General features: G+C 39.3%; 1 protein-coding gene across 1 annotated transcript in view; it reads left to right on the top strand.

Annotated features, from left to right (window-relative positions):
* Window positions 1-24118, top strand: part of glcci1a (glucocorticoid induced 1a) — a 201980-nt gene extending 177862 nt beyond the window's left edge. Inside the window, exons 7-8 of the mRNA XM_080207613.1 lie at window positions 11972-12092; window positions 22960-24118. Coding sequence (XP_080063739.1) covers window positions 11972-12092; window positions 22960-23311 — 473 coding nt within the window. The 3' untranslated portion in view covers window positions 23312-24118. The remainder of the gene's footprint in view (window positions 1-11971; window positions 12093-22959) is intronic.
* Window positions 24119-25959: the final 1841 nt, after the last annotated feature.

Here is a 25959-nt window from a genome sequence, read left to right as displayed (position 1 = left end):
TATAACAAGATAAACTATTCAACACCTGTAGTATTAAAATTTCCCTTCCCCTCCTTTTCCCTCTACCCTCCCCTTCCCTCTACCCTCCCCCTCCCTCTCTTATTCTTTCCCTTGTTTCTCCCCTTCCCCCCCCTTCCCTGCCACCTCCCCCTTTTCCTATCCTCTTTTTGTATAGTCCAGTATTGACAATCTAAGCTGATGTCTAGATCCTTTTTCAAAATCACTTTTCATTTTCCTCTGTACTTTAAATTTTTGGATAAGATTTAATGCTGCCCATGCTATCAGATATGGGCAGCATTAAGTCTTGTCTAAATGGTTTTTTACATGTTTGACAAATGTTGGCCTCTCGTTGAAGATTGGAGGTTAAGAATTGCAATAGATGAAAAAACAACACAATGCTGTACGTTGATTGAGTTAATAATGGAATTGTTTCATGGAATTCAGCACAGGCCAGTACAATGATCATGTTACCGTTCCTGCTTTTGACCATGCTAGTTCAATAGGTCATAGTTTTTTTTAAAATCCATTTATCTACACACATGGTTGCATATTGACTCACTCAATGACTACGGCACACTGCTGGTTGAAGAGTTTCCTTGAGAAGCTAGGATACATCAATGCAATATTTTGCACTAATGAAGTTGAATCGACTTTCTGACTGACAAATTACTTGAGAGCTGGTTTTTGGGGTGTTGTAACCTATGCTGAAAGCAAGCAGACCTGTGGCTGTAATTCCTGACATGGTGAGCTCCTCATTCCTATTGCGCAAATGCAGGATTACACTTCTACAACGGGAAAACGAAAGTAAATTAACAGGTATTTCTATTTAATCATATCACTTACTGTGTGAAAGTTAGGTTAATGTTATTCCCAACCAACATATCTGTACCACTTCCTGGAGGTCCAGAGAAAGAGTGAGAGACCAAGATTGAATATAGGCTGAGCAATTGATTGGACAGGCTGTGAATAGGATCCTAGAGATTTTGAAGTTTGGTCCAAAGAAGGTGTGGCATTTCTACATTCCTGACAGCAGCCTATGGCCATAGTCAGGATATTGGGACCATTTTTGAATTCAAATCATATTTAAATCTAATTATTGTGCTTCATGCATTAAGAAGATGCTCTGCTACACCTGGCTCTTTTGTGGGGACCATGAATTGGATTCAATTAGAATTTGAATTGGTTTTTGAAGCCAGCAAGGAGATTAATGAGAGCTTGCCCTGTCTACTCTGCACATTGGCTTTGTAAATCCAAAGATGTGCAAGTTAGGTGGATTGGCTCCTCAGTGCCTAAAAGTGTGTAGGTTAGGTGGATTAGCTATGATAAACATGCAGGGTTATGGGGAATAGAGTGGGGTTTGGGCCTGCATAAGGTGCACTTTTGGAGAGTCTGTGCAGACTCTAAGGGCCAAATGGCCTCCTCTTGCATGGCAGGGATTCTCGGGTTCAAAGAAAAAGGAGTTTTTTTTAAACATTGGATGGGAGCAAGAACACGCTTCATTGGATGAACATGAATGATTACTTTGAAGTGACTTCTAGTGGTATCTTTAAGGAGTATTGATTAGGTTACTCCACACCTGGGAACAAATGGCAATTGGGAACTCTGCATCAAGCTTAGAACCCAATTGGCATATGTAAGCAGCTACTACCCACTGTTTTGGACACAAGCGCTGGCTATCCTTGCCTGGAAAATTGAATCAGGCAAGCAAACCAACCCCCGGCAGATTATTCTTTGCCAGCTGTCTGATCTTCAGCCATGAGCAGGTGGCTAGCAATTGAATCCTGTTGATAAAATTGCAATTTCTGCATGACTTTGAAAGAATCCTCATGATGGCATGTCTGTCTCTCATTGCTGATACTTTAAAACAAAAGTTGTTCTGAGACACACACAGGATACATTCTGCTTATTCCTTACTTTATAATATCTGGAAGTAAATGAGGAGAGTTACAGCAATAAATCATTAAAAATATAAGTGACTTTCATTAGATACAATTCTTTGGAACTGTTGGTGTGGAGTGCAAATGGTTTTGCTTAGCTTTTAGAGAAACAAAGCTTTTGAAATCACAAACTAATCCAGCTCCATGAATAGAAAATTACATGGGAGACAAATACTTTTAGATGATGATTTGCCCACAAAATCATTAGTTTAATAATGTAGATAATTACTGAAATACTGAGTAAATTTAATGATGTTTGACCCAATACAGAACACAAATTTGATTGTTTAAATCTGCAGTTACTTGAGACAACAGGCTGAGATGTTATGGCCATTCATGCCAGCGAGATTTTCCCATCCATCTGCATTGAACGGTAATTTTGCTGCACCGGGAATGTGGCACGAATGGCTGGTAATGTCACATCCATCGAATATGAGGAATAGCTCTAAAAGGAAACGGAAAGCAGCAGAATGGAAATCATGTGTTCAGAGAATTGGTGTAAGTAGTGTTGGCAATAAACACCTGCATAGGAAACTGGGTGACACGTGCATTTGGCTTGTTGGTAGATGGTGTGCTTGCTGATTAGGCTGGATGCAGCGATAATGGAACCCCAGACCAGGATTCCCTCACTGTACATGCATTAAGATTTTAGTCTTGCTAGTATTTCAATCTCTATAGACAGATAGTATGCATGTTGGATTTGTGTACCGGTTATAGAAGTTGAATGTTTGACATGACATTACCCCCTGTACCACTTCATATCAAAATTCCAATTTATGTTTATGGATGCTCTGGATTAATTTATTGTATCTGAATGATTTTAATGTGAATTGTCACAAGTGTGTGTTTGTGTATATATATTTGTGTAGATATCTATATTAAGAGTTGCTTTGTAGTTTGATCTGCTGAGACATAAGCTCGTAAAAGCACCAGCATTAACTTTCAAGTACAATTTACTGTTTGCTTACTATGTTTCAAATTGTCTTAGATTGAACTAGTACAGTGAGTTCATGAGGAATGCTAGAATTTGTCAGGTATTAATGTATATTTATTATGGGAGGTTTACTGCTGAAACAAATTACAACACAGCATGTAAAACTTGTTCAATATGGTACAAACCTCTTGTGTAAATAATATATTGGAGAACATTTCATGAAAAACATATGACATGCTAAATTTTAACTTAAACTTGAACTATTATTGTGAACTAACATTGTGTTGTCTGTTGAATTAATAAACTGGTTTGTTTCACAGCATGAAACACACCTATGCTACTTTGTTAATTAAAAAAAAGTTGTCCTAAAGGCTTTATCTAATCTCTCAGAGATCACTCTTCGATACAAGACTATGGGCAGAATTTTCTCATTTTTGGTCTAGGTGTGACCTTGATCGGGGAAAGTGAAATGTAGACTGCTGGCTGCGCTGGCAGCTTTTCCCACTATATTTTTCAAAGATTTGAGCAGAAAAAAGTGAAGGGGTGGGTCCCATGAAGCCAGCAAGCTGGCTCTGAATGAGTCCACTTCACTAAAAACCTCAGCTGCTGAAGGTGGCCCCAATGTAAAAAGAATAAAAAATAGAAGAGGAACAACCCCACCAAACACACCACAGACTCCACCTCCCCCCCCCCCCCCCACCCAAGCAGCATCTCCAGGGGACAGTGATGGGTTACTTGCCCCTGAGGGCTGTATTTACCTCTGTGTCTCTGGCAGGTTTTGTTCCCCACTTCTCCATTTTTAAAAATATTTGTAAATCCCACCAGTATGATATCATGCTGGGAGGGGGTGGAGGTGCTTGCTTATAATTAGATTAACTTTGTTATGTCACTAGCGGGTGTGGGTGGGGGGTGGGCAGGGACAGTTGAGCAGGCAAATTCTGGCAGCACAAAAGCTGATTTGGGCAACCCCCCTCCCCGGCACCAGAGTTGGTGGTGGAAAATCCCCCCCCAAATCAGCAAAAGTAAAAGATAGAAAGTTTGTTGCACTCATGAGCTCAGTTTTCTTTGACAATGCTGTAAGCTCTTAAGAGTCACCTAGATAGGTTCATTGAAACCTGAAAGCAGTGTAGAGTTTGACACAATGAGTAGACTCTATCACGTTGTTATGACAATAGCTACTTAGCTCTGTCTAAGTTTAAAAGGTGAATTGCTAGAAAATTAAGGAAAATGCAAAGTAATACCTTCTTCAGGGACAGACTTTTAATAAATTGGAATAAATCAATTTTGCCAGTGTGAATGCACCAGAGTAGCAAAAGATGAATGCGCAAGTAGTGAACAAACAAGGCCATTATTTACCTGCCTGTCTGTAGGAGTAGTGTAGAGCGTCACATCTTGATGGTGGGAAAACTATTTTCTATCTGATGATACTCCTAGAGCAGTTGCAAATATTCAGTGAGAATATTTGCCTCCTTATTTCTTCTCTTCCCACCCCCTTCTTGTTTTGTTACCATTAAAGGTAGGATCCCCTGATTAAACATCCCTGAAGCTTTTGCATGTGCTCACACGTTTAATATGTGTTGTGCAAGAAATGACCATACTCGCATAGCCAGGCTGCTTCTTGAAATCTACTTTCTGGAATTCTGCCAACCAAGATTGAAGAAAGCAGCTGCTGTTGTATGGGAAGCCATTCACAATGTTTCCCCTTCTGTCTCCAATAAATTCTTTCCCATCTTTAATGAGCAAAATTTTACCTTCTCCAGTCTCTATTTTATCTCTTGGTTTTCATTAACTTTGCACTGTTTAATTTTGCTTTCTCACCGTCTATTTTAGGCTGAATCAATAATGTACTCTAGAAAATCACAACAGTATGAAATAGTCTCAAATTACGCTACCACTTAACATTGAGCAACTTTGCACTGATTCCTAAGTGATAGGATCCGTTCAGCTTCTAAATGACTCTCCATTGAAGCTAATCATGTTTCTCACTTCATTGTATACCAACACAAGAACTTTATTTAGAATATCCCTTTCCTCAGAATATGATTGATATGAAAATTTCTGCTTTCAAACCAATGAAAGTCCCTTCCTAATTTGATTCCATTGCAGGGTACAATCTAGCTGCCAAAATGCTTTCAGTTAATTCGCCATTGAAATAGATGGACCTCTATAAAGCAAACACAAATTGTGGTAGTGCTTGAAGTGATTGCTACCAGTATTAAGTAAAAGGTTTTGTGCATGTGTAGCATTCGAGAAACTTTCCAACTGAAGTGGGATTTCAAATAGAAGAGTAGTTTGAGCAACAATTTTAATTTTTCATAAATCAGTTGATTTTGTAGTGGTTTGCACATAGTATGAAAGCTATGTATATGTAGAATACAAAACAATCCACACATCTATTTTAATGACGACACCACCCACCCCACCCCCACGAGAGATTATCTTTTAAACCCGAAAAGCTGTAAACGCCTAAGGAGAGAGCAGTGTAGTTCTGGAGTCTTCCATTTAATCACTTTCCAGGCATGCAAAAAAAGTGATTTTGTGGAAAAATACTAATGATTGTAAATAGAATACAAGGGCATCGTTTCCTTTTACCTATGTGTGACAGGTACTGAGCTTCAAAATTGAACAACCTGGCAAAATTTATATGACTAACTTTTACAGTTAGTGCTTTCAGTATTTCCCAGTTTTACATTATTTCTGTACACTTACTATTATAAGATACCTTCTCATAACTCTTTCCCACAAATGGATAGTATAGTACTTGAGCTTTAGCAATTGTTGAAAACTCAAATTAAGTGCATCATTTGATGGTTTTATATTAAAATTTATTCAAACTTTCACTGCTACCATTAAAAATGAAGCACTGTGTTGGTGGCTGCTGTGTTTATCCACATTCTGCCCCACCATCCTTTGTGACCCTGCAACCCAGATATCCAAGTGGACGTTCAAGAAGCTCCGCTTCTCCTCCCAAGGGCAGCCTTAGCAGTCGGAAACCAGAGGCAAAGACTCATGAATGAGGCACTCCAGTGAAAAATTTATTTCTGCGTGCCATCAAGGCAGGTAAAGATGCTTTTCAGATGCCCTTGCTGTTGTTTATTTAGCTAAAATTGTGTTGCATACAGCAGTTTCCAGTTAGATTAATATCATGTTAGCGTGCATGATTGCAAGTGAATATGAAATGTTTAATCAGACAACAAAAAGATGTTACTTGGCCACAATTAAATTAAAGTAAATTGAGCTAAGATTGAAACTATAGGTATCCTCCCTTTGAACTATTGAAGGTTAGACACCATAAAATGAGATAATTTGTTATTAAAATTATATTTGAATCCTGTGTTTTTTGGTCAAACTGTCTGTATTTTAGAAATATTCACCATCGCCTTGTCTCGCTGTTGTAGAAATAGTTTGATCATTCTGTCAGTGTATGTCCATTTGAGAAATATTTGTTTTCAGTGGAACCGTTTCCCCATTTCAAGGGAATGTAGTAAAGTGATTCTTGCATGTCTACTTGTACATCAAGGATCTAACAATGTTGTATTGTCAGTAATTGTGTAAAACAGTGATGTGAGTCATGACACTGTGGGTGCAAACTCGATATCTATTTTTGTGATGTGTTGGTATTCCGAACTGTAAACCATTCAATTCTGTAAAATCAGTACTTCAACTGCAAGGTAATGTGAAGGTCAGTACGTGTGTATTGAGGAAGATGCAAGATTGCCATTTATAAAGATGTATTGCATCCATCCCAGATTGAGACAACCTCTTCTTTCAAAAGTGCTGACGCATGCTGGGACATGTTCTTCCTCTTTATGCCATGGAAGGATACAACAAACAAGGAAACCACTTGACCCTTCGTGCCTGTGCCAACTCTTTGAAAGAACTTCCTAATTAGTTCTGCTCCCCATCTCTATCCCTAAAGCCCTGAAAATGTTTTCTTTTCAGTTATATGTACAATCCTATTTTGTAAGTTACTATTGAATCTTTTCAGGCAGTGATTTCCCAATCAGTGTCTGGATGGCGAGTGTCAGCAATATATTTCAATTACAAATACAAGACATGATGATTATCATGCACCATTATTCACTTGTGTACCATACAACAAAAGGTTTGCTAAACCCTTCATTTCTCCTGTTCCTCTACCAAACTTAAAAGAATCGAGTTTAATTTCCCATAAGTTTAAACTGGGAATAATGTCTTCACCCTTGAAGAGAAGAATCTTTTTGTGCCAATAAATAGCCAGCAATAGCTGGCAAAAACTGCTTCAGGAATCTTGCTTGTCATTTTTCCCTGAGGAAAAGTAGTTCTTAGAAACTAAAATGGGAAAAAAGGAAAGAACCTGGTTTCCTCTTAGACACTGTGACAATAAAAAGCAATAGATAGTGAAATGTATGTATTGACCTGGAACAGTTGTAATCTTTATGGCTGAGCTTGTAATTCTTTTCTTTAGTTAGCCTGCTCAAGAAGTAAAATGTGCAGGCTTATGTAGTATCGTTAAGAAAGGTATTCTGCATTAAATGGCGTGCTTGGAGTAATGAACTTGTCTGAAAATCTTTAATATTCTGATTTTGTAAACTGTTGATGTATTAACAGTAATACTGTTGGAAAATGTTTTGATATTTGCAATGTAAATCCATAGAATCAAAATCCCTACAGTGCAGAAGGAGGCCATTTGGCCCATTGAGTTTGCACTGGCTCTCTGACAGTGTGTCTTATCCAAACCCTTTCCCATGTCCTATCTCTGTAACCCTGTACATTTACCATGGCTAATCCATCTAACCTACACATTTTTGAACACTAAGGGCTAATTTACCACGGACAATCACCTTGATGCTGCCACTTTATTTAATGTCCAGCTTGAGGGTCAACAAGCACACCAGTAAATCCTAGCTATTGCTGTGTTGTGGTAACAAGTTAGAGTCGCCTGTAACTATGTTACACTGTGGCTTGCAGCCAAAGTGTGTGCTAATTTATACTCAATTGTGTGGAGTATCTGCTGCCAGCTCAGTAACCCTGTTTCTAATACAAGTAGGTGAGGGAGATTACATATTACAGTATGAGGGCTGGTCTTTTAACTTGTCTTGAGAAAGGAAGCATTGTTTTCTCCATTAAATGCTACTTCTCCATTGTTCAGTCCCTTTCTTTGAATGCAAGTAGAACAGAACTCGAGTATCAGAAATTTCACCTGGATAAGAATCCTACTTCTCATCTGAATGATGCCCTTTGTTCTTCCAAAGGTATTATGTTTTCACTTGAATACAAATGATGCTTTGCTGTATCTCACCACCACCTCTTTTGAGTCATCAACTGTTGCTAAATTATCAGACTGGTTGACCAAAATCCAATGTTGGATGAGCAGAAATTTTCTCCAATGAAACCTTGGGAAGACTGAAGCTACTGTCTTTAGTCCCTGGTCCAAACTCCATTCCCTAATCCTCAGTTCCATCCCTTTCTGGACACGGTCTGAGATTCAGCCAGTCTGTTTGCAACCACGGTGGCATATTTGATCCTTGGATGAGAGCTTCCATGTTCCTATTCGTGCCATCTCTAAGACTCCACTTCCATAACATCACCCGAATTCATCCATCTCTGTTCGTTTTTTTTATTATTTTGTGGGATGTGAGCATCACCGGCAAGGCCAGCATTTGTTGCTTATCCCTATTTGCCCTTGGGGAGATGCTGTTGGTGAGCTACCACCTTGAATTGCTGCATCCCATCTGGTGTAGCTACACCTATAGTACTTGTTGGAGGGAGTTCGAAGATCTTAAACCAACAACAGGGAAGGTGTGGTTTGTGGCTTGAACCTGAGCTTGCAGGTAGTGATGTTCCTATGCGTCTTCTGCCCTTAACCTAGATGGTAGAGATTGTGAATTTGGATGGTGCCATTGAAAGAAGCCTTGGTATGATGTTACAGTGCATCTTGTAAATGATGCCCACAGATGCCACTATGCATCAATGGTGGAAGGAGTGAATGTTTAAGATGGTGAATGAAGACCCAGTCGAGTTGGCTGTTTTGTCCTGGATAGTGGTGAGCTGCTTAAATGTTGGAGCAGCATTCAACCAGACAAATAGAGAATATTCCGTCAAACTCCTGACTTGAGCCTTGTAGATGATGGGCAGCTTTGAGGGTTGAGAATTGAGTTACTTGCCAAAGAATTCCCAACCTCTACCTCTTGGTGCACTATTTATATTTCTGGTCAGTAATAATGTTGAAAGTGGGAATTCAGTGGCACAGTGGTTTGCACTTTTGCCTCACAGTGCCAGGGACCTGGGTTCGATTCCTGGTTTGGGTCACTGTGCAGAGATTGCACGTTCTCCCTTTGTCTCTGTGGGTTTCCTCTGGCTTCCTCCCACAGTCCAAAATTGGGTAGGTTAGATGAATTGACCATGCCAAATTCTCCCTCAGTGTACCTGAACAGACACTGGAGTGTGGCAACTAAGGGATTTTCAGACTAACTTCGTTGCAGTGTGAATGTACGCCTACTTGTGACAAATAAATAAACTTAACATTGAACGTCATGGGGAGATTCTTATTTTCTCTCTTGTTGGAGATGATCATTGCCTGGCACTTTTGTGGCTTGAATTTTACTTGCCACTTGTCCAAGCCTGAATGTTCAGGTCTTGCTGCATATGGATAAGGACTACTTCAGTACCTGTGGAGTGGTGAATGACACTGAGCACTCCAATCATCCCCATTTCTAACCTTCTGATGGAGGGAAGATCATTGATGAAGCAGTTGAAGACAATACCTTCCTTCATGCCTTGGTTAACTCGATTCAACTATTCCAACACACTCCAGGCTAGTCTTCAACAATCTACCCTCTTAAAAACTTGAGGTCTGCAGAAATTTTGTTGTCTGCATCTTGACTCACAGCAAGAGCTGCTCTCCTATAATTCCTGGGCTTGCAGACCCCTATTATTAGCTCTTGGTCAGACAACACCTTGATGTTAAAATTCTTATCCTTGTTTTCAAATTACTCCATGGCCTCACCTCTCACTGTCTTTGTAATCTCCTCCAGCCCACAGCTGTCTGATATCTGTACTCCTCTCATTCTAACTTCCTGTGAATCCCCAGTGACTCCATCAGAAGTGGACCAGACTTTCAGTTGCCTTGGTCCCCAGCTCTGGAGTATCCCACCTATATTTCCCTGGCTGTCTAACTTGCTTTCCTCCTCTGACGTTGCTGAAACATATCTCCTTGACCAAACCTTTGATCATCTGGCGTGATGTCTCCTTTTGTGGCTCAGTGTCATTTGTTTTACAAAATTTGTGTGAAGTGCTTTGGGACATTTCGTTACATTGAAGGAACTATGTACATATACACAATTATTATTGTTGACATTTCAAATCATAGGATAAAATTCTAATTTGGTGCTGACCTAATTTTATAAGGCAGCACCACATTTTGGGTGGTGCCTGATATTTGTATGTATTGATTGTCCTCCGTTGAAAATTATGTACAAAATGAAATTCTTCTGTGCAAAATTCAAAATTTATGAATAAAACTGCTTGTACATGTAAGTAGGACAGTGCTCAGTGTAGCAGAAATCAACCACAGTTAAAAGCAATAAGGGAATTAAGGGTTATGGGGAGCAGGCAGGTAAGTGGAACTGAACCACTACAAGATCAGCCATGATCTTATTCAATGGCGTGGCAGGCTCGAGGGGCTAGGTGGCTTACTCCTGCTCCTATTATGTTCTTATAGCCATACTTGAGGAATGTTGAAAATAAAAAAAGTATAGTGTGTAGAAACTTGTGTGGAACAAGTTCACTTCTTATTTAGAATGTTATCTTCCAAATGATCTTTGAGACTGAGACTTACAGTAGATTAATATTTAGATGATGTTGAGGCCAAAAAAAAATCAGTAAAATTGGGACAATGTATAGTGCTACACAAATTCCATATGGCAACAGATTGACCTAGCTGGTCTGTACTTGCTATGAATGAGCACATTAAAGAAATGAACAATTTTTTTGTACAGCTGGACAAAAGGTTGTAAATTCCATTACCTGAGTTCAATTTGCACTTTTATGAGCAAGTTCAAATATAACTCTTTACTGATGCATATAGTGAAAAATATTCATCACCTGAATTTATGGATAAAAAGAGTTGTTGGGCTGGTAGCAGTATTGAGCTGTGTGCGTTTTGTAATGACGGACCTTGTAACTAAGTATTCAGCAGGAATGGATCTTTACACTGAAGGTGGAAAAGGTCACTGACTGTCCTGCTATCAGGAAGAGAATGACAGCCCTGGCTTTTGTGTGCTGAATTCGCCATCTACTTTGGCTGTCTCCATCATGCATGCTGTTCTTTTCTTTTCATGCTGTTGATTTTCAGTATCATTTGTTACGTTGCAGTGTAGTTACCTCAGAACTTTGTTAAAAGAAGCTTTGTGAAGCCCGTTGAGCTATATGCTAAACATTGAGGCAGAATGTTTAGTATAAAAACAAATTAAAGTCTAGTTTTTTCGTGAAATAAAAGACACAATTACTGTTAAAGTAAATATTTTTGGAAGGTTTGATATTCATCAGATGTGTTGGCAGACATTTATTGCCAGTTAATATCCTGTTCTCATTGCAAAAAAAACTATCTGAACTTCTGCACTTTTCCGATTTTTAAAAGAAAAGCTGATATATTGTGATCAGCTGCTATCCTTCCCATGGTGGGAAGAATCACCTTCTCAGTGAATTTTTGTGTTTCCTCTCAATCAAATCAAAACTAGATTTGATTTTTACATTTCAATACAAAACATTTTTACGTAGGCCCATGTTGTTCACCTTTGCATCTTCTAGCATTTACATTTATTTTGATAGAGCTTCCCAAATTTTCTATACACTATCCTGTTTGAAGTGTTCATGGTAAACAGCTGAGAAATATTTAAATCTAAAGCAATTTACTGTATGCAGCTTTGTGCTACATTAATACCATCTTGAAGCTTAAGCTTGTTTGGAACAGATGATACCTTGTGCTATAACATATGGGCATTATTGCTTTTTGTCAAAAGCAAGGCTTTAATCCCACTCCTGATTTTTAGACTACCCATATCTGGATCAATTCATTTCTTTACTCTGAGAACCTTCTGTAATCTCTTTGTGTTGACAGACAGTGGTAGTAACTCGCCACTCCCCAAGTATGCTTCATCACCCAAACCAAACAACAGCTACATGTTCAAAAGAGAACCTCCAGAGGGATGCGAGAAAGTGAAGGTCTTCGAGGAAATTACGTAAGTTTTTATTCCCTCTATTCTTCGATTAAAATTATTACCAATTACTATGGGTGGCACAGTGGTTAGCACTGCTGCCTCACAGCGCCAGGGAGCTAGGTTCGATTCCTGGCTTGGGTCTCTATTTGTGCAGAGCTTGCACATTTCCCTGTGTCTGTGTGGGTTTCCTCCCACGTTCTGAAAGACGTGCTGGTTAGGTGCATTGACCCAAACAGACATGAGTGTGGCGACCAAGGGAATTTCATAGAACATACATTTCGTAGAACAGCACAAACAGGCCCTTCAGCCCACAAGTTGAGCCATCATATCAGTACCTACGAGGCCATAGAACTATCTGTAACTCCCAATCCCATTAAATCCCATGTACTCATCCAGAAGTCTTTTAAAAGACCCCAGCGAGTTCGCCTCTACCACCACCGACAGCAGCTGATTCCACTCACTCACCAACTTCTGAGTGAAAAACTTACCCCTAATATCTCCTCTGTACCTGCTCCCCAGCACCTTAAACCTGTGTCCTCTTGTAGCGACCATTTCAGCCCTGGGAAATAGCCTCCAAGAATCCACCCTATCTATTCCTCTCAACGTTTTATAAACCTCGATCAGGTCGCCTCTCAACCTTCGTCTCTCCAGGGAGAAGAGACCTAGCTCCCTCAACCTATCTTCATAAGGCATGCCTCCCAATCCAGGCATCATCCTTGTAAATCTCCTCTGCACCCTCTCAATAGCTTCCATATCTTTCCTGTAGTGAGGCGACCAGAACTGTGCTCAATATTCCAATTGGGGTCTGACAAGGGTCTTGTAAAGTTGCAGCATTACCTACTGACTCTTAAACTCAATCCCTCGATTAATGAAGGCCAGTACACCATACACCTTCTTGACCACATCCTCCACCTGCGAGGCCGATTTTAAGAGTCCTATGGACCTGGACCCCAAGGTCCTTCTGCTCCTCAACACTGCTAAGACTTGTACCCTTGATATTGTACTCCTTCATCCCATTGGACCTGCCAAAATGGACCACTACACATTTATCTGTGTTGACATCCATCTGCCACTTCTCCGCCCAGTCTTACATCCTATCTGTCACGTTGCAACTTCTGACATCCCTCCAGACTATCCACAACACCATCAACCTTCGTGACATTGGCGAACTTACTAACCCATCCCTCCACTTCCTCATCCAGGTCATTTATGAAAATGACAAACAGCAAGGGTCCTAGAACAGATCCCCGGGGCACTCCAATGGTGACCGACCTCCATGCAGAAAAAGACCCATCCACAGCCACTCTCTGCCTTCTACAGGCAAGCCAGTTCTGGATCCACAAGGCCAAAACCCCTTGGATCCCATGCCCTCTCACCTTCTCAAGAAGTCTTGCATGGGGGACCTTATCAAACGCCTTGCTGAAGTCCATGTAAACCACGTCCACAGCTCTTCCTTTGTCAGTGTGTTCAGTCACGTTTTCAAAGAACTCAACTAGGCTCGTTAAGGCACGAGCTGCCCTTGACAAAGCCGTGCTGACTATTTCTGATCATATTAAACTTCTCTAAATGCTCATAAATCCTGTCCCTCAGAATCCTCTCCATCAACTTACCGACCACTGAGGTTAGACTCACCGGTTGGTAATTTCCCGGGCTATCCCTGTTCCCTTTCTTGAAAATAGGAACCACATCCGCAACCCTCCGGAACCTCTCCCGTCTCCACCAACGACGCAAATATCATTGCCAGGGGCTCTGCAATCACTTCCCTCACCTCCCACAGTAACCTGGGGTACATCCCATCCGGTCCCGGCGACTTATCTATCTTGATAGCATTTAAAAGTTCCAACACATCCTCTTTCTTAACGTCCACATACTCAATCTTTTCAGTCCGCCGCAAACCTGTAGTACAACCTCCCAGATCACTTTCCACCGTGAATACCGAGACAAAGTACTCAAGCACCTCTGCCATTTCTTCTGGTTCCACACAGATTTTTCCCCCTTCATCTTTTATAGGTCCTATCCCTTCACTTCTCATCCTTTTACTCTTCACATATTTGTAGAATGCCTTGGGATTCTCCTTAATCTTACCCGCCAAGGCCTTCTCATGACCCCTTCTGGCTCTCCTAATTTCCTTTTAAACTCCTTTCTACAAGCCTTATACTCCTCTACATCGTTAACATCTCCTAGCTCTCTGAACCTTTTGTACACCTTTTCTTCTTGACTAGGTTCATCACAACCTTTGTGCACCATGGTTCCCGCAACCTGCCAAAATCTCCCTGTCTCATTGGAACATTGTCGTGCAGAGCTCCAGACAAACATTCCTTGAAAATCCACCACCTTCCTTCAGTACTTTTCCCCAAGAACACCACCTTCACAGTAACTTCATTGCAGAGTTAATGTAAGCCTTACTTGTGACTAACAAACTTTTAACTTTTAGAAATGATCTAAACGCACTTCACCATTTGGAAATTAATAAATAAATAATGTTTTGAGAGTCTTGCAAAAAGTATATGAACATGCTATTATAATCTAGGAAAGAAAAAAAAATTACAGGTCATTTGGAGATTACTTTTACGTGGGTGTTATCATAGCTTAATACAAGTTCAAATTCTTATACATGCACATTTTGAAATAATTGGTAAGTGTGAAAGCATAAATGCATGCTGATTTTCTTACTGGTAAGTATGATGCTAATTTCCATGAGGTGCTGATATGTAACTACTCTTTCATTCACATTAGAGGCCATATTTGAAACATATAGAACATTCTTTTGTACCAAAGAATGGAACTCTATTCCCAATGCGACATTCTGCAATGAAATCTCTGGTGGAACTAATGAGTGCATCTTAAATTGAAAGCAAACTGGTTTGCAGAATATGAATCTCTTCAGAGAATACATCAGTAGATATTGATAGAATCACATTAAATTGTTACAGCGTGAGAAAAGGCCATATGTGTCTATGCCAGCTCTCTGTAGGAGCAATTTGCTGAGTGCCATTCCCCTGCCTTCTCTCTGTATGCCTGCGTAGTGTTCCTTGTCAGATAACAATACTCCAGTTATGGCTGATCGTGTTCTGTATGAGTTTAAGGTGACTTCCTTATTTTTATATTGTTTGCCCCTATTGTAAAGCCTATGATGCTGTACACGTTATTAAAACACTATCCTGCCACCTTCAATGATACATGCACGTATACACTCAGGACTGTCTGCTCCTGCACGCCTTCTGGAGTTGTAACTTTTTTTTGTATTGCTTCTTTGCATTCTTCCTACCAAATTGAATCACTTTGATTCTCTGCATTGAAATTCATCTGTCCCTTATCCACCCATTTCACAAACCTTAGAAATTCTACACTATCCTTCTCTCAGTTCACATTACTTCCAAGTTTCATATCATCTGTAAATTTTGAAATTATGCCCTGTATGCCAAGGTCTACATCGTTAATAAGTGTGAAGAGTGAGGTTCGCAACAGCAACACCTGAAGAATTCCACTACGAACTTTGCTGCAGTTCGAAAAATTGCTCTTGATTTCTGTCATGCTGTCACTGTCCTAGTTATTCCATGAGCTATAACTTTTCCCAATAGTTTGTTGTGTCGCAATTGATCAAACGTCTTTTGGAAGTCCATGAACACTACACCACCAACATTACCCTGAACAACTCCAAGTTAAACATCATTTACGTTTAACAAATCAATGTGGGCTTTCCTTTATTAATCCACAATTTTTTGGTAATTATTAATTTTGGCCTGAATAATCATTTCCAGAATCCTCTCCATTGCTGAGATTTAACTGAGCAATCTGTAGTTCCTGGGCTTATCTTTGCAACTTCTTTGAGCAAGGGTATAATATTTACGATTCTCCAGTCCTCTGGCACCACCCTAGGTCTAAAGAAAACTGAAAATTATGGTCAAGCCTGCGCAAGTTCTATTCACTTCCATCAGTATTCTTGGTTGTATCCCATGCGTTACATGTGCCTTATCAATCTTAAGTACAGACAGCTTTCTAATATCTCCTCACTTATCAATTTGAATGTCTGAGCCAACTCCACCAGGACCAGCATAGCAGAATTCTCCTTGATAAAGCCAGATGCAAAGTATTAATTTAATATCTCAGCTATGGTCCGTGCTTCTATGTGTAACTCCACTGATCCATTGAACGCCTTTTTTACTATTTGTTTTCTTTCTTCATTCATGGAATGTGGGCTTCACTGGCTAGGCCACCATTCATTGCCTGTCCCAAATTGTCCTTGAGGGGATAATGAGCTACCTTTTTGAAACGCTGCAATTTTTGTAGTGTAGATACGCTCACAACGCTGTTAGAGAGGAAATTCCAGGATTTTGACCCAGCATCAATGAAGGAACTGCAATGTATTTCCAAGTCAGGATTGTTAATGGCTTGGAGAGGAACTTCCAGATGTTGGTGTTTTCATGGTGAATTCCTGCAGTGCATTTTTTTAAAAATTTTGAGATGTGGGCATCAATGGCTGGGGCCAGCAAGCATTGCCCTTCCCTAATTCGCTGAGTGGTTTGCTAGGCAGTTTCAGAGAATGATTAACAATCAACTACATTGCTGTGGATTTGGAGTCACATGTAGACCAGACCAGGTAAGGATGACCAGTTTCTTAAAGAACATCAGTGAACCAAATAGGTTTTCATGGCAATCAACAAAGTTTTTTTAAAGTTATTTATTAGTTACAAGTAAGGCAATGAAGTTACTGTGAAATTCCCCTAGTCGCCACACTTTGCTGTCTTTCAGGTGAATGCACCTAACCCGCACATTTTTCAGACCGTGGGAGGAAACTGGAGCACGCAGAGGAAACCCGTGCAAACAGGGGGAGAACGTGCAAACTCCACACGGTGGAATTGAATCCAGGTGCTTGGTGCTGTGAAGCACTAATCACAGTGCCACTGTGCTGGTCTGTGTGGTTTCATGGTCATCGTTCAATTTTACTTCCAGATTTTTATTGAATTAAAATTTCACCATTTGCTCTGGTAGGATTTGAACCAGTACCCCAGAGCATTATGCTGGATCTCTGGATTGCTAGTCCAGTGATGATACCACTACGACACTGCGTCCCGTAGTGGACTGTAGATCGTACACACCGCTGATACTGTGCATCAGTGGTGGAGGGAGCGATTGCTTGTGGATGAGGTGCCAACCTAGTAAACTGCTTTATCCTGGATGATGTCAAACTTCTTGAGTGTTGTTGGAGCTGCATTCATCCAGACAAGGAGAGAGTATTTCATTACAACCTTGACTTGTGCCTTGTAGATGGTGGACAGACTTTGTAGAATCATGAGGTGCATTACTCACCACAGGATTCCTAGCTCATGCCCTGCTCTTCTAGAACACACAATATTTATATGGCTAGCCAGTTAAGTTCCTGCTCAATGATAACCATCCCCACATGTTGATGGTAGGGATTCAGTGATGGTAATGCCTTTGAATATCATGGGGTGATGGTTAGATTCTCTCTTATTGATGATGGTCATTGCCTGGCACTTTTGTGGTGTGGATGTTATTTGCCAGTTGTTGGCCCAAGACTGGATATTATCCAGATCTTGTTGCATTTGGTCCTGGACTGCTTTGCTATCTGGGGAATTATGAATGGTGCTAAACATTGTGCAGTCATCAGCAAACATCTCCACTTCTGAGCTTGTAATGGAAGGGAAGTCATTGATACTGTGGCTATAACAGCAGATCAAAGACTAGGAATTCTGTGGTGAATAACTCACCTCCTGGCACCCCAAAGTCAGTCCACTATCTACAAGTGTGATGGAATTTTTTCCAACAGCCTCTTCAGTGAAGCTGCAACAATGCTCAAGGAGCTAGACACTAGGGTGGTGCAGGGCGACAGGGAGGCAGTGTGGGATTGGGGATTTGTTTATTGCTTTAGCAAAGATTTGCCACTGATTAGCTCTTCACTTCTTGGTATTAGTATTTCAAGATTTAGAAACTTACAGGACTAGATACAGCACACATTTCTTGTTGATTTCTGTAAGAGGAATAACAAAATAATAATCTCAAATTATAGCGCACATTTACAAATTGATCACTGTTGCAGCATTGAGCTTAATTAATATTTTCCCTGTGGCATTCTTTGCAAAAGTTATAAAAGCACATTAATTTCTATATCACATGATTTACTAATGAACATTGTACAAGGATGTGCAGTCAAGGGCAAGGGAGAACAAGTTTTTTTAAAAACAAAAAACACATGGCAGTTCAATAAAATGTGAATGAAAGAAAAATGATTTATTTGAAAAAATACACAACTAAAGGAAAAATAAATGAAATAGTGCAATGAAAAAAGGATGGCAAAAATGGAGAATACAGGAGTAAATATTTGAGATGATTTTTATTTCAAGAAATATTCTTTGTGCATAGAAACCATAGAAAATTACAGCTCAGAAACAGGCCTTTTTGGCCCTTCTTGTCTGTGCCGAATCTGTGCAGTGTCTTGATCAAGTGCACATTAAGGATAATAAATTCAACATGCTTCAAAAAAAGTTGAGAGACTAAGAAACATTAAAAAAGATGATTAACTTGTTTTTGTTCATAGAACGGGAGCTATCAATTAATACCTATCCTGATTATCCTTGAAAGTGGTGGTGAACTGCCAGGCCTTTGGATTGAGTCCAGTATGTTAACCGTTATGTTACTGTAACCTTGGTAATACTAAATGGGTTGACAGGAGGATTTTGGAGACCGAGAGGCTTCGGGAATTCAGGAGACTGGGACTTTGGTAGCTGAAACTTCCAATGGTTGCGGGAGGAAGGGGGGAATGTGCAAGAGATCAGAGACGGAGAAGTGCAGAGCTGATGGGGGTGGGGGGGGGGGGTGGTTTATAAGTCTGGAGAGATCACTGCAATAGAACAGGGAACAAAGACAAGATTCCTACATTGTTTTTCTCCCTAGCCTTAAATTTCAAATGCTGGGACACAATGATTGGCAAGAGGTACTGACTAAGGAATGGCATATAGGCAGCAAAGGATTGGACAAGCTCAGTATATAAAAGGTATTGGATCAGAGGCCTGAAAAATGGCATTGAGGGACTCCAGTCTGGAGGTGGCAAAACCATTTGAGAGCTTTAGCAGTGGATAGACTGAAAGTTGATTTGCAAGTTGAATCTGGATGTTCTTTGTAATGTGGGAATATGAGGTCAGAAACATGATTCCAGTGTCAAGCAGACAAGGTTACAAATAATTTTATTTAGTCTTATGTTGGGCAGGGAATCAAGTTGACCGGTGAGCAGCGTTCGTGGTGGAAGAGAGGAGGGGGAATGTGCTAGCCTTGAAGAGAGTCCTGAGGAGATTCACAGAAATTATTCTGGGGATGAAAAGCTTGATGTATGAGGAGCGTTTGAGGACCGTGGGTTTGTACTCCTTGGAGTTTAAAAGGATGAGGGAGGCTCTCATTGAAACTTATAGAATACTGAAGGACCTGGAAAGAGTGAATGTGGGGAAGATGTTTCCATTATTGGCGAGACTCAGATCCAAGGGCATGGCCTCAGAATAAATGCATAACCCTTTAGAACAGGAATTTCTTCAGCCAGAGGGCTGAAGACTATGCCACAGAAGACTATGGAGGCCAGGTCATTGAGTGTATTTAAGACAGAAATAGGTTCCTGATTAGTAAGGGGATCAAAGGTTAAGGGGGGAAAAAGTGGGAGAATGGGGTTGAGAAACATCAGCCATAATTAAATGGCAGAGCAGACTTGATGGGCCGAGTGGTCTAATTCTGCTGTGTCTTATGGTCCTTGTGTTTACCTAGAGGAATGTTGGACTCATTAAAAATTAAGTATCAGAGTATAAACTGCATAAAGGTTCTCCAAGCTGCTGGACTTCAGGGCTCACTGACAAGTTTGGTGAATGACTGTAGTGCTGGTTTGTGAGTTATCACAGAATATTTTATAATTTATTAACATATAACCAACTTGTGACAAAAAAACATGATACAGAGTCTTACATAAAACTGAAGACATCAGAACAAAATATACTTGGATCTAATTTTTTGTCATCCTTGTATTGGGAAGATCTTACTTTAAAAGAAATCATCCAGTTATTTTGATTCATTTTAATTAATTCATTTTCATTAGTGCTGTTTTTCTGCCTATGGTTTTGACAAGACGGGTGGCCACAGAATGACGAAAGTGATGTTTGTCCAAATCAAAATATTTGGTTTTGTACCTAAATCTATGAGCAGTGATCTAACTAAAGGAGTCTGTATTTTGAAGTTTGGCATGAAAACCTTTTATTTTAAAGAATGCATACTTCAGAATATATTCTGTTGACTTGTCCTTTTCCCTTAGTGGCCAACTACACTGTCTGATCAGAGGAGACTTTTTTGTTACTTAAATTGAATGCCAATTACCTTGTTCCATTTATTTAAGTTAGATTCTCCGATTAAAGTGACTGCTTTGGCAATTAATAACTCCAAACAATGCAAAATGTGCAGCCTGAAGGATCGGCTCGTAAATACTTGAAGGAAACTCTTTGTAATCTAAATACCAGAAAACATCAACCCTGTTTTTGCTTCAACTCTGACTCCAGCAAAGTTTGTTTCCTATGGAATTTTTTGATCAGAATGAAATCAAATAAATGAGATCACAGGATCGAAAGCTGATTGCAAATGAGGCATCAATCAGGAAATCTGCAGATTACATCTGATAGGTTGGAAAATCAGGATTCAGGAAAACACCTGGATCCAATAGGATAATGACTGAAACAAAATCCCCAGTGACCACACAAGAATGTTCCAAATGTGCTAAATTAATTTCTGTGCAAGGTACATTTAACGTTGTAAAAAACCATTCAGGCATGATTCACGTTCACTGGGTTTAGATTGAGTCAAGGAAAACCTTATTACCTGATGTGTTATGATGCCGTTGGGAAGATGAGCATACCCAGAATGTGTCACACAAACTAGTTTGATTTCTCCATATTGCGTGTGATCCAGTCCATTTCCTGCTGATGTAATAGATTTGTCATTAATGTTCAATAGAGACCTTTGCTATGACTAAGATTAAAACAAATCCCATCATTGCACTTGTGCCTTTTACATGGCATGTTGTTTAGCAAGAAATCCTGCTTTAGTTGTAATGAAATAAATTAGAAATCAAAATTTCTATTTAATTAGAGCTCTAGTTGTCATATATTTGAAGTCTGCATTTTTTGCTTTCGTCTTTGAGTACTGATGGAAAGAAAAAAATGCAGGTTGTTTATTGTGGAATTGTTTGAATAAATCCAGAATGAGCACTTTTATTCAGTCTTTAGTTTTCTAATATGATTAAAGTACAGTTTGGTAAACAGAATTTCAGTATTTCTACCGTGCTGTGACTATTTAATTCACCAGAAGTGAAATGATACTTTGGTGTAGAATGGTCCCATTTGTATGTATCATGGTGTCAGGTAATTTCAAACAAATAGTTCAGAAACTTGGCTTTGCTGTTTTCAAGAGTTTAGAATATTTGTCTGATCTATATCTCTGTTCTCTCTCTTTAAGATCATTACAAAAATGATTTGTTGAAAACTATGTGGCTCGGAGTGATAGGACACAATGTTGGCATTTAGTGTGCGCATGTAAAATAAACATTAGTCTTTGGAATTTTCTACCCTAAAGAGCAGTGTGAACTGGGTCATTGAAATATTCAAGGCTGAGTTAGACAAATGTTTGATCTACAAGGCAGTCATGAGTTATAGGTAGCAGGCAGGGAAGTGAAGTTGAGGCCACAATCTTATGGAATGGGAAGCAGGCTCAGGAGCCAAATGACTTACTCCTGCTCCTATTTTTTATGTCCTTCAATTAGAAAGTTGTGAGATTCACCATGTTGAAGTGTGCAACTGCAACAAAGATGGTGGGAGTTGCAACATTGCGATTTAGCACTTCTAAAAGAATCAGGAAGCCTTTAATGAGCAAAGAATGTCCCTAACTTTCTCCAACCCTACTATCCTCTGAAATAAAAACCTCTTAACCTGTCCCTTTTCACAGATGCTCCTTAAAATCAACTTCACCTGTTAAGATCAACAAAGCATCAAATTGCAATGAGCAAAACAAACAAAAGTAGCTTTCTTTTCTTTGTTGAGCCCTCCTTCATTTCTCTGTCTGCCACACCTCAGCTCAATTGACTGGGAACTTTATTTGACGTGTTTTCCATTGGTAAATATAGTTTGTGAACATATGAAAAGAATAGAACAAACAGTAAGTGAAGGGATCCAAAGATTGCCCATAACATTGAGTTACCAAATGTTGCTATTTTTCATGATGCCAGCATTGTGGAAATAGCTAATTTTCACAAAACAGCTAAAGACATTTGTTTAAGTTTATTTATTACTTTCACTAGTAGACTTACATTAACACTGCAATGAAGCTAATGTTACAATGACATGTAATACATACTGGAACTAAAAAAAAATCATTAAAAAAACAATGTTACAAATCTTTGAAATTACTAAGCAGTATATTTTGTTTTTCTCTGGGGAAGACAACACCACTAGCCATTATTTGCATGACTTCCTTTAGTGATATGATATTTTCCCTCCTTGTCTATGTTGTGTAAAAATAATTCAAATGTACTTGATTTTCAAATCTTGAATTGTCAAATTAATTTTTTTTAAAAACTGGTTTATTTAGGTTATATGTTCATGTTATTTTCTCTTCTTTCACCCCTAGTTGGACATGATCATGTTGTATCTGAACCTGTCAATTCTTTTAGCAAAATGGTTACTTGGTTGAAACTGCTGTGGTGTCACTTGTGTTGCAATCTCTCAGTATTGTAGTATCCGTGGAATCGTTTTTATTTTCACTGTTGTTTTTCCCCTGAATATTGGAAACTGCAATAAGAGCCTTTGATGAATACATTTCCTTTATTAATATTTTTGCTCTCTCCTAGATCTCGCCCTCCCACCTCTGTCCCTTTGTTTTCCTGTCCTGACAGAAACAAAGTGAACTTCATTCCTAAAGGGTCAGCTTTCTTTCCTGTAAGTATTGTCAGCCGGCCTCTGTTCTCCACCTCTGACCTGTTACTCAAGAGTTCATCAATCTCTGGCCTCAGTCCCATCATAGCATCCAACACTATTACTGCTGAGCAGCTTCCATCTCAGGTCTCATTCTCACCTTTGTCAGACGACACCAGCACGAGGGACTCCGAGGCCTTGCTGCAGCAGACGTCGCGTCCACAGCAACAGCTCCACGAGTCTCAAACAGAAGAATTCTCCTCAGCTCAGAACTTTGTGATAATCTAGCCTGTGCACCTCCCACTGCTGCCCCTCCCCATGGTGGAGCAGGCCTCTGCCCTTGTGTAGGGGTAGTCTATATATCTGATCGTCTGCATGGAGTAGCACCTGCATTCTGAACAAAGGTTCTTAGAATTTTAGCATATCTTACACTGTTCTTGGCAGGGATAGAATTCCTTTTTTAGGAAATGTTTGTGAGAAGCAGTGATGCTTGCAAAACACGTGCTTGAGTGTTTAAAGTGCAGACTATGCATTACATGGTATGTCTGGATGGATTAGTACTGTTGTCCTGTGTTCTGTTCCATCTCCTACAGTAAAAATAAGCTCTATATATATATATATAAAATATGCCTGTCTAAAAGATAGAAAAAATAGATGTTGTGTTGCGTTATGTCCAGCGGAGAAAAAAATATTGTTTACAAACAATCCAGGTTGTTTAAGTTTATAAATTCTGTAACACATACAATGCAAAAAAGAAAAATGGCCACAACAGTTGCACAGTGCCCACCCTATGGCCTAGCTTCAGGTACTTCAGTTGAAGTCTAAACTCAGGTAATTTGGAATGTATATCCACATAGGATTTTAACCAATTTGTGGCTGAACAAGCTAAGGGGAGTTTAGGGTAAGCATCACTCTCTTGCCTTTCAGTTTTCTACATTAACCTTTCCTCATTACATTCCACTTTCTTTAACTAAAAGTGCATTCTGATCCGGGGCAGACCTGGACAAGCGTGAATATTGAAGAACCAGCATTACTGTGATGTCTGACATCACTTGTTTTCATGGATGTTCGGTCACAAACTTACATAAACCATAAACGTATCAACGTTTTATGATATTTCAGAATTTAAGAAAAAATGTTTCAGGTGTTGAAGACTGTTAAGCTGTTACAAATACAGTAGTGTTGAAAACTGGGCTGTATCTAAGGAACATTCCATGTTGTTAAGAAATCTCAATGATCAAACGTTTAAGTTACATAACCAGACTCTTCAGGTTCTCGTGTTAGATATGTTCCCTTTGTGTGAAATTTGGAATTGGCAAATACATAAAATAAAATGGTGTTACAAAAATTAAATAAAATTAATGTTTAGTTTCTCATCTTGACCCCTCCTCTTATGTTAAAACCATTATTTGCACAACTTTCTGTGGCTACCATAAAGTAGCATTTTTAAAGGAGTTTTTAAACTAGTTATTTCATATTTATTTATCTAAAATGTACTTTGGTACAGAAATGTAATGGACTAAGGTTCAGCATGGCTGGTTATCTTTATAGGATTCAGTTTGATAAATGACTTATTATTTGAAAAGTGTTACACTGGAAAGGATAAAAAAAACTTGCCTGTTATTTTGCCGAACAAGAACCCAGCACTCAGCATTCAACTACAGAAATAAAGTTTGCAGCCGGCGTTGGATGTTACCACTCAAAGTTGGTACACGAGACGTAAGGTGAATATCTATGAGAGAACTTACTGAGGCACATGGTGTCCAAAATTCCTTTTAACTTGATCTTTCACCTGAGAAACTAGATATTAATTTTTATGAAACACTGTTGCAAATCAGTTTTGATTATGATCTTTATAAAGGTTTTAAACCAAATAGGTTGGAAATTAGCTGAACTTTAAAAAGAAATGTAAATTTAAAACATTATTGGTCTCAGAGTGTATCCTACATCCAGATGTAGAAATTTTGTTTGTCAAACACATTGTTTAAAAACTTGTTTCAAATTTTGTACATAGTTTTGCTGTTATTTCTAGCCTTGTGCTAAACAGTATTTATGAGTTTCCACACCATGTTTCTTTAAATAATGCATAGTGTGGCTTTTGTTTTGTATTTTTTTCAGTATATAGTTCTTGTGTCTTATTTAAAATAAAGTTATAGCAAACAGCATGAATAAAAACTGGTAATTTTATAATCACATTTGGTTTTTAGTTATAATTTTAGTTGGCAACAATTTTTTTGTGTAGCATGGATGTAAAGTCAAAGGTTTGCCAAGGTTGCTACTGACCACAACAATTTCATCACAAAGTAACTTCTTGGTTTGCAGAGTGGTATTTGACTACCATAATTTTCTGCCTCCCATTTTGCACCATGAAAGAAATTGGTGAGGAAACTGAAGGCTTAAAAAATTGGAAGGAATGGATCAGCCCATAGTAACTACAGACCAGGTGGATCCTATATCCAATCACTTGTCTATTCTGAGCTAGCTGATTTCAGATAAAAGCAAAATACTGCAGATGCTGGAATCTGAAACAAACAGAAAATGCTGGGAAATCTCAGCAAGTCTGACAGCATTTGTGGACAGAGAATATCGAGCCAATGTTTAGAGTCTGGATGACCCTTTAGAGCTGAATGATTTTAGCTTGGCTAATATTGTGATGCTACAATTGGCCTGAATACCTCAGGTTAGAGAGGGATGATAGGGGACACTTTTAAACCTGTGCAGCTTTTTACATCTATATGCACAAACTGGACGGGCAGCCAGTTAAAATGCCATGGAATCTGCCAGATCGCATCCTTTCCAATTATGGCACCTTATTATGGGGAAGCAGCTAACTGGATGTTTAAAGTTGCTGGGCATTCTCCTTCACTACTATGTTAATCAGGGTCCAATGACACGATTGGGCCCTGACAGTACTGCTCACTGGTCTCAAGTTCCTC

This window comes from Carcharhinus amblyrhynchos, chromosome 2, assembly GCF_965287045.1.
Source record: "Carcharhinus amblyrhynchos chromosome 2, sCarAmb.v2.hapA, whole genome shotgun sequence".
Taxonomy (NCBI): Eukaryota; Metazoa; Chordata; class Chondrichthyes; order Carcharhiniformes; family Carcharhinidae; genus Carcharhinus; species Carcharhinus amblyrhynchos.
Note: the sequence above shows the minus strand (reverse complement) of the source record. Positions and strands in the feature narration are given on the sequence as shown.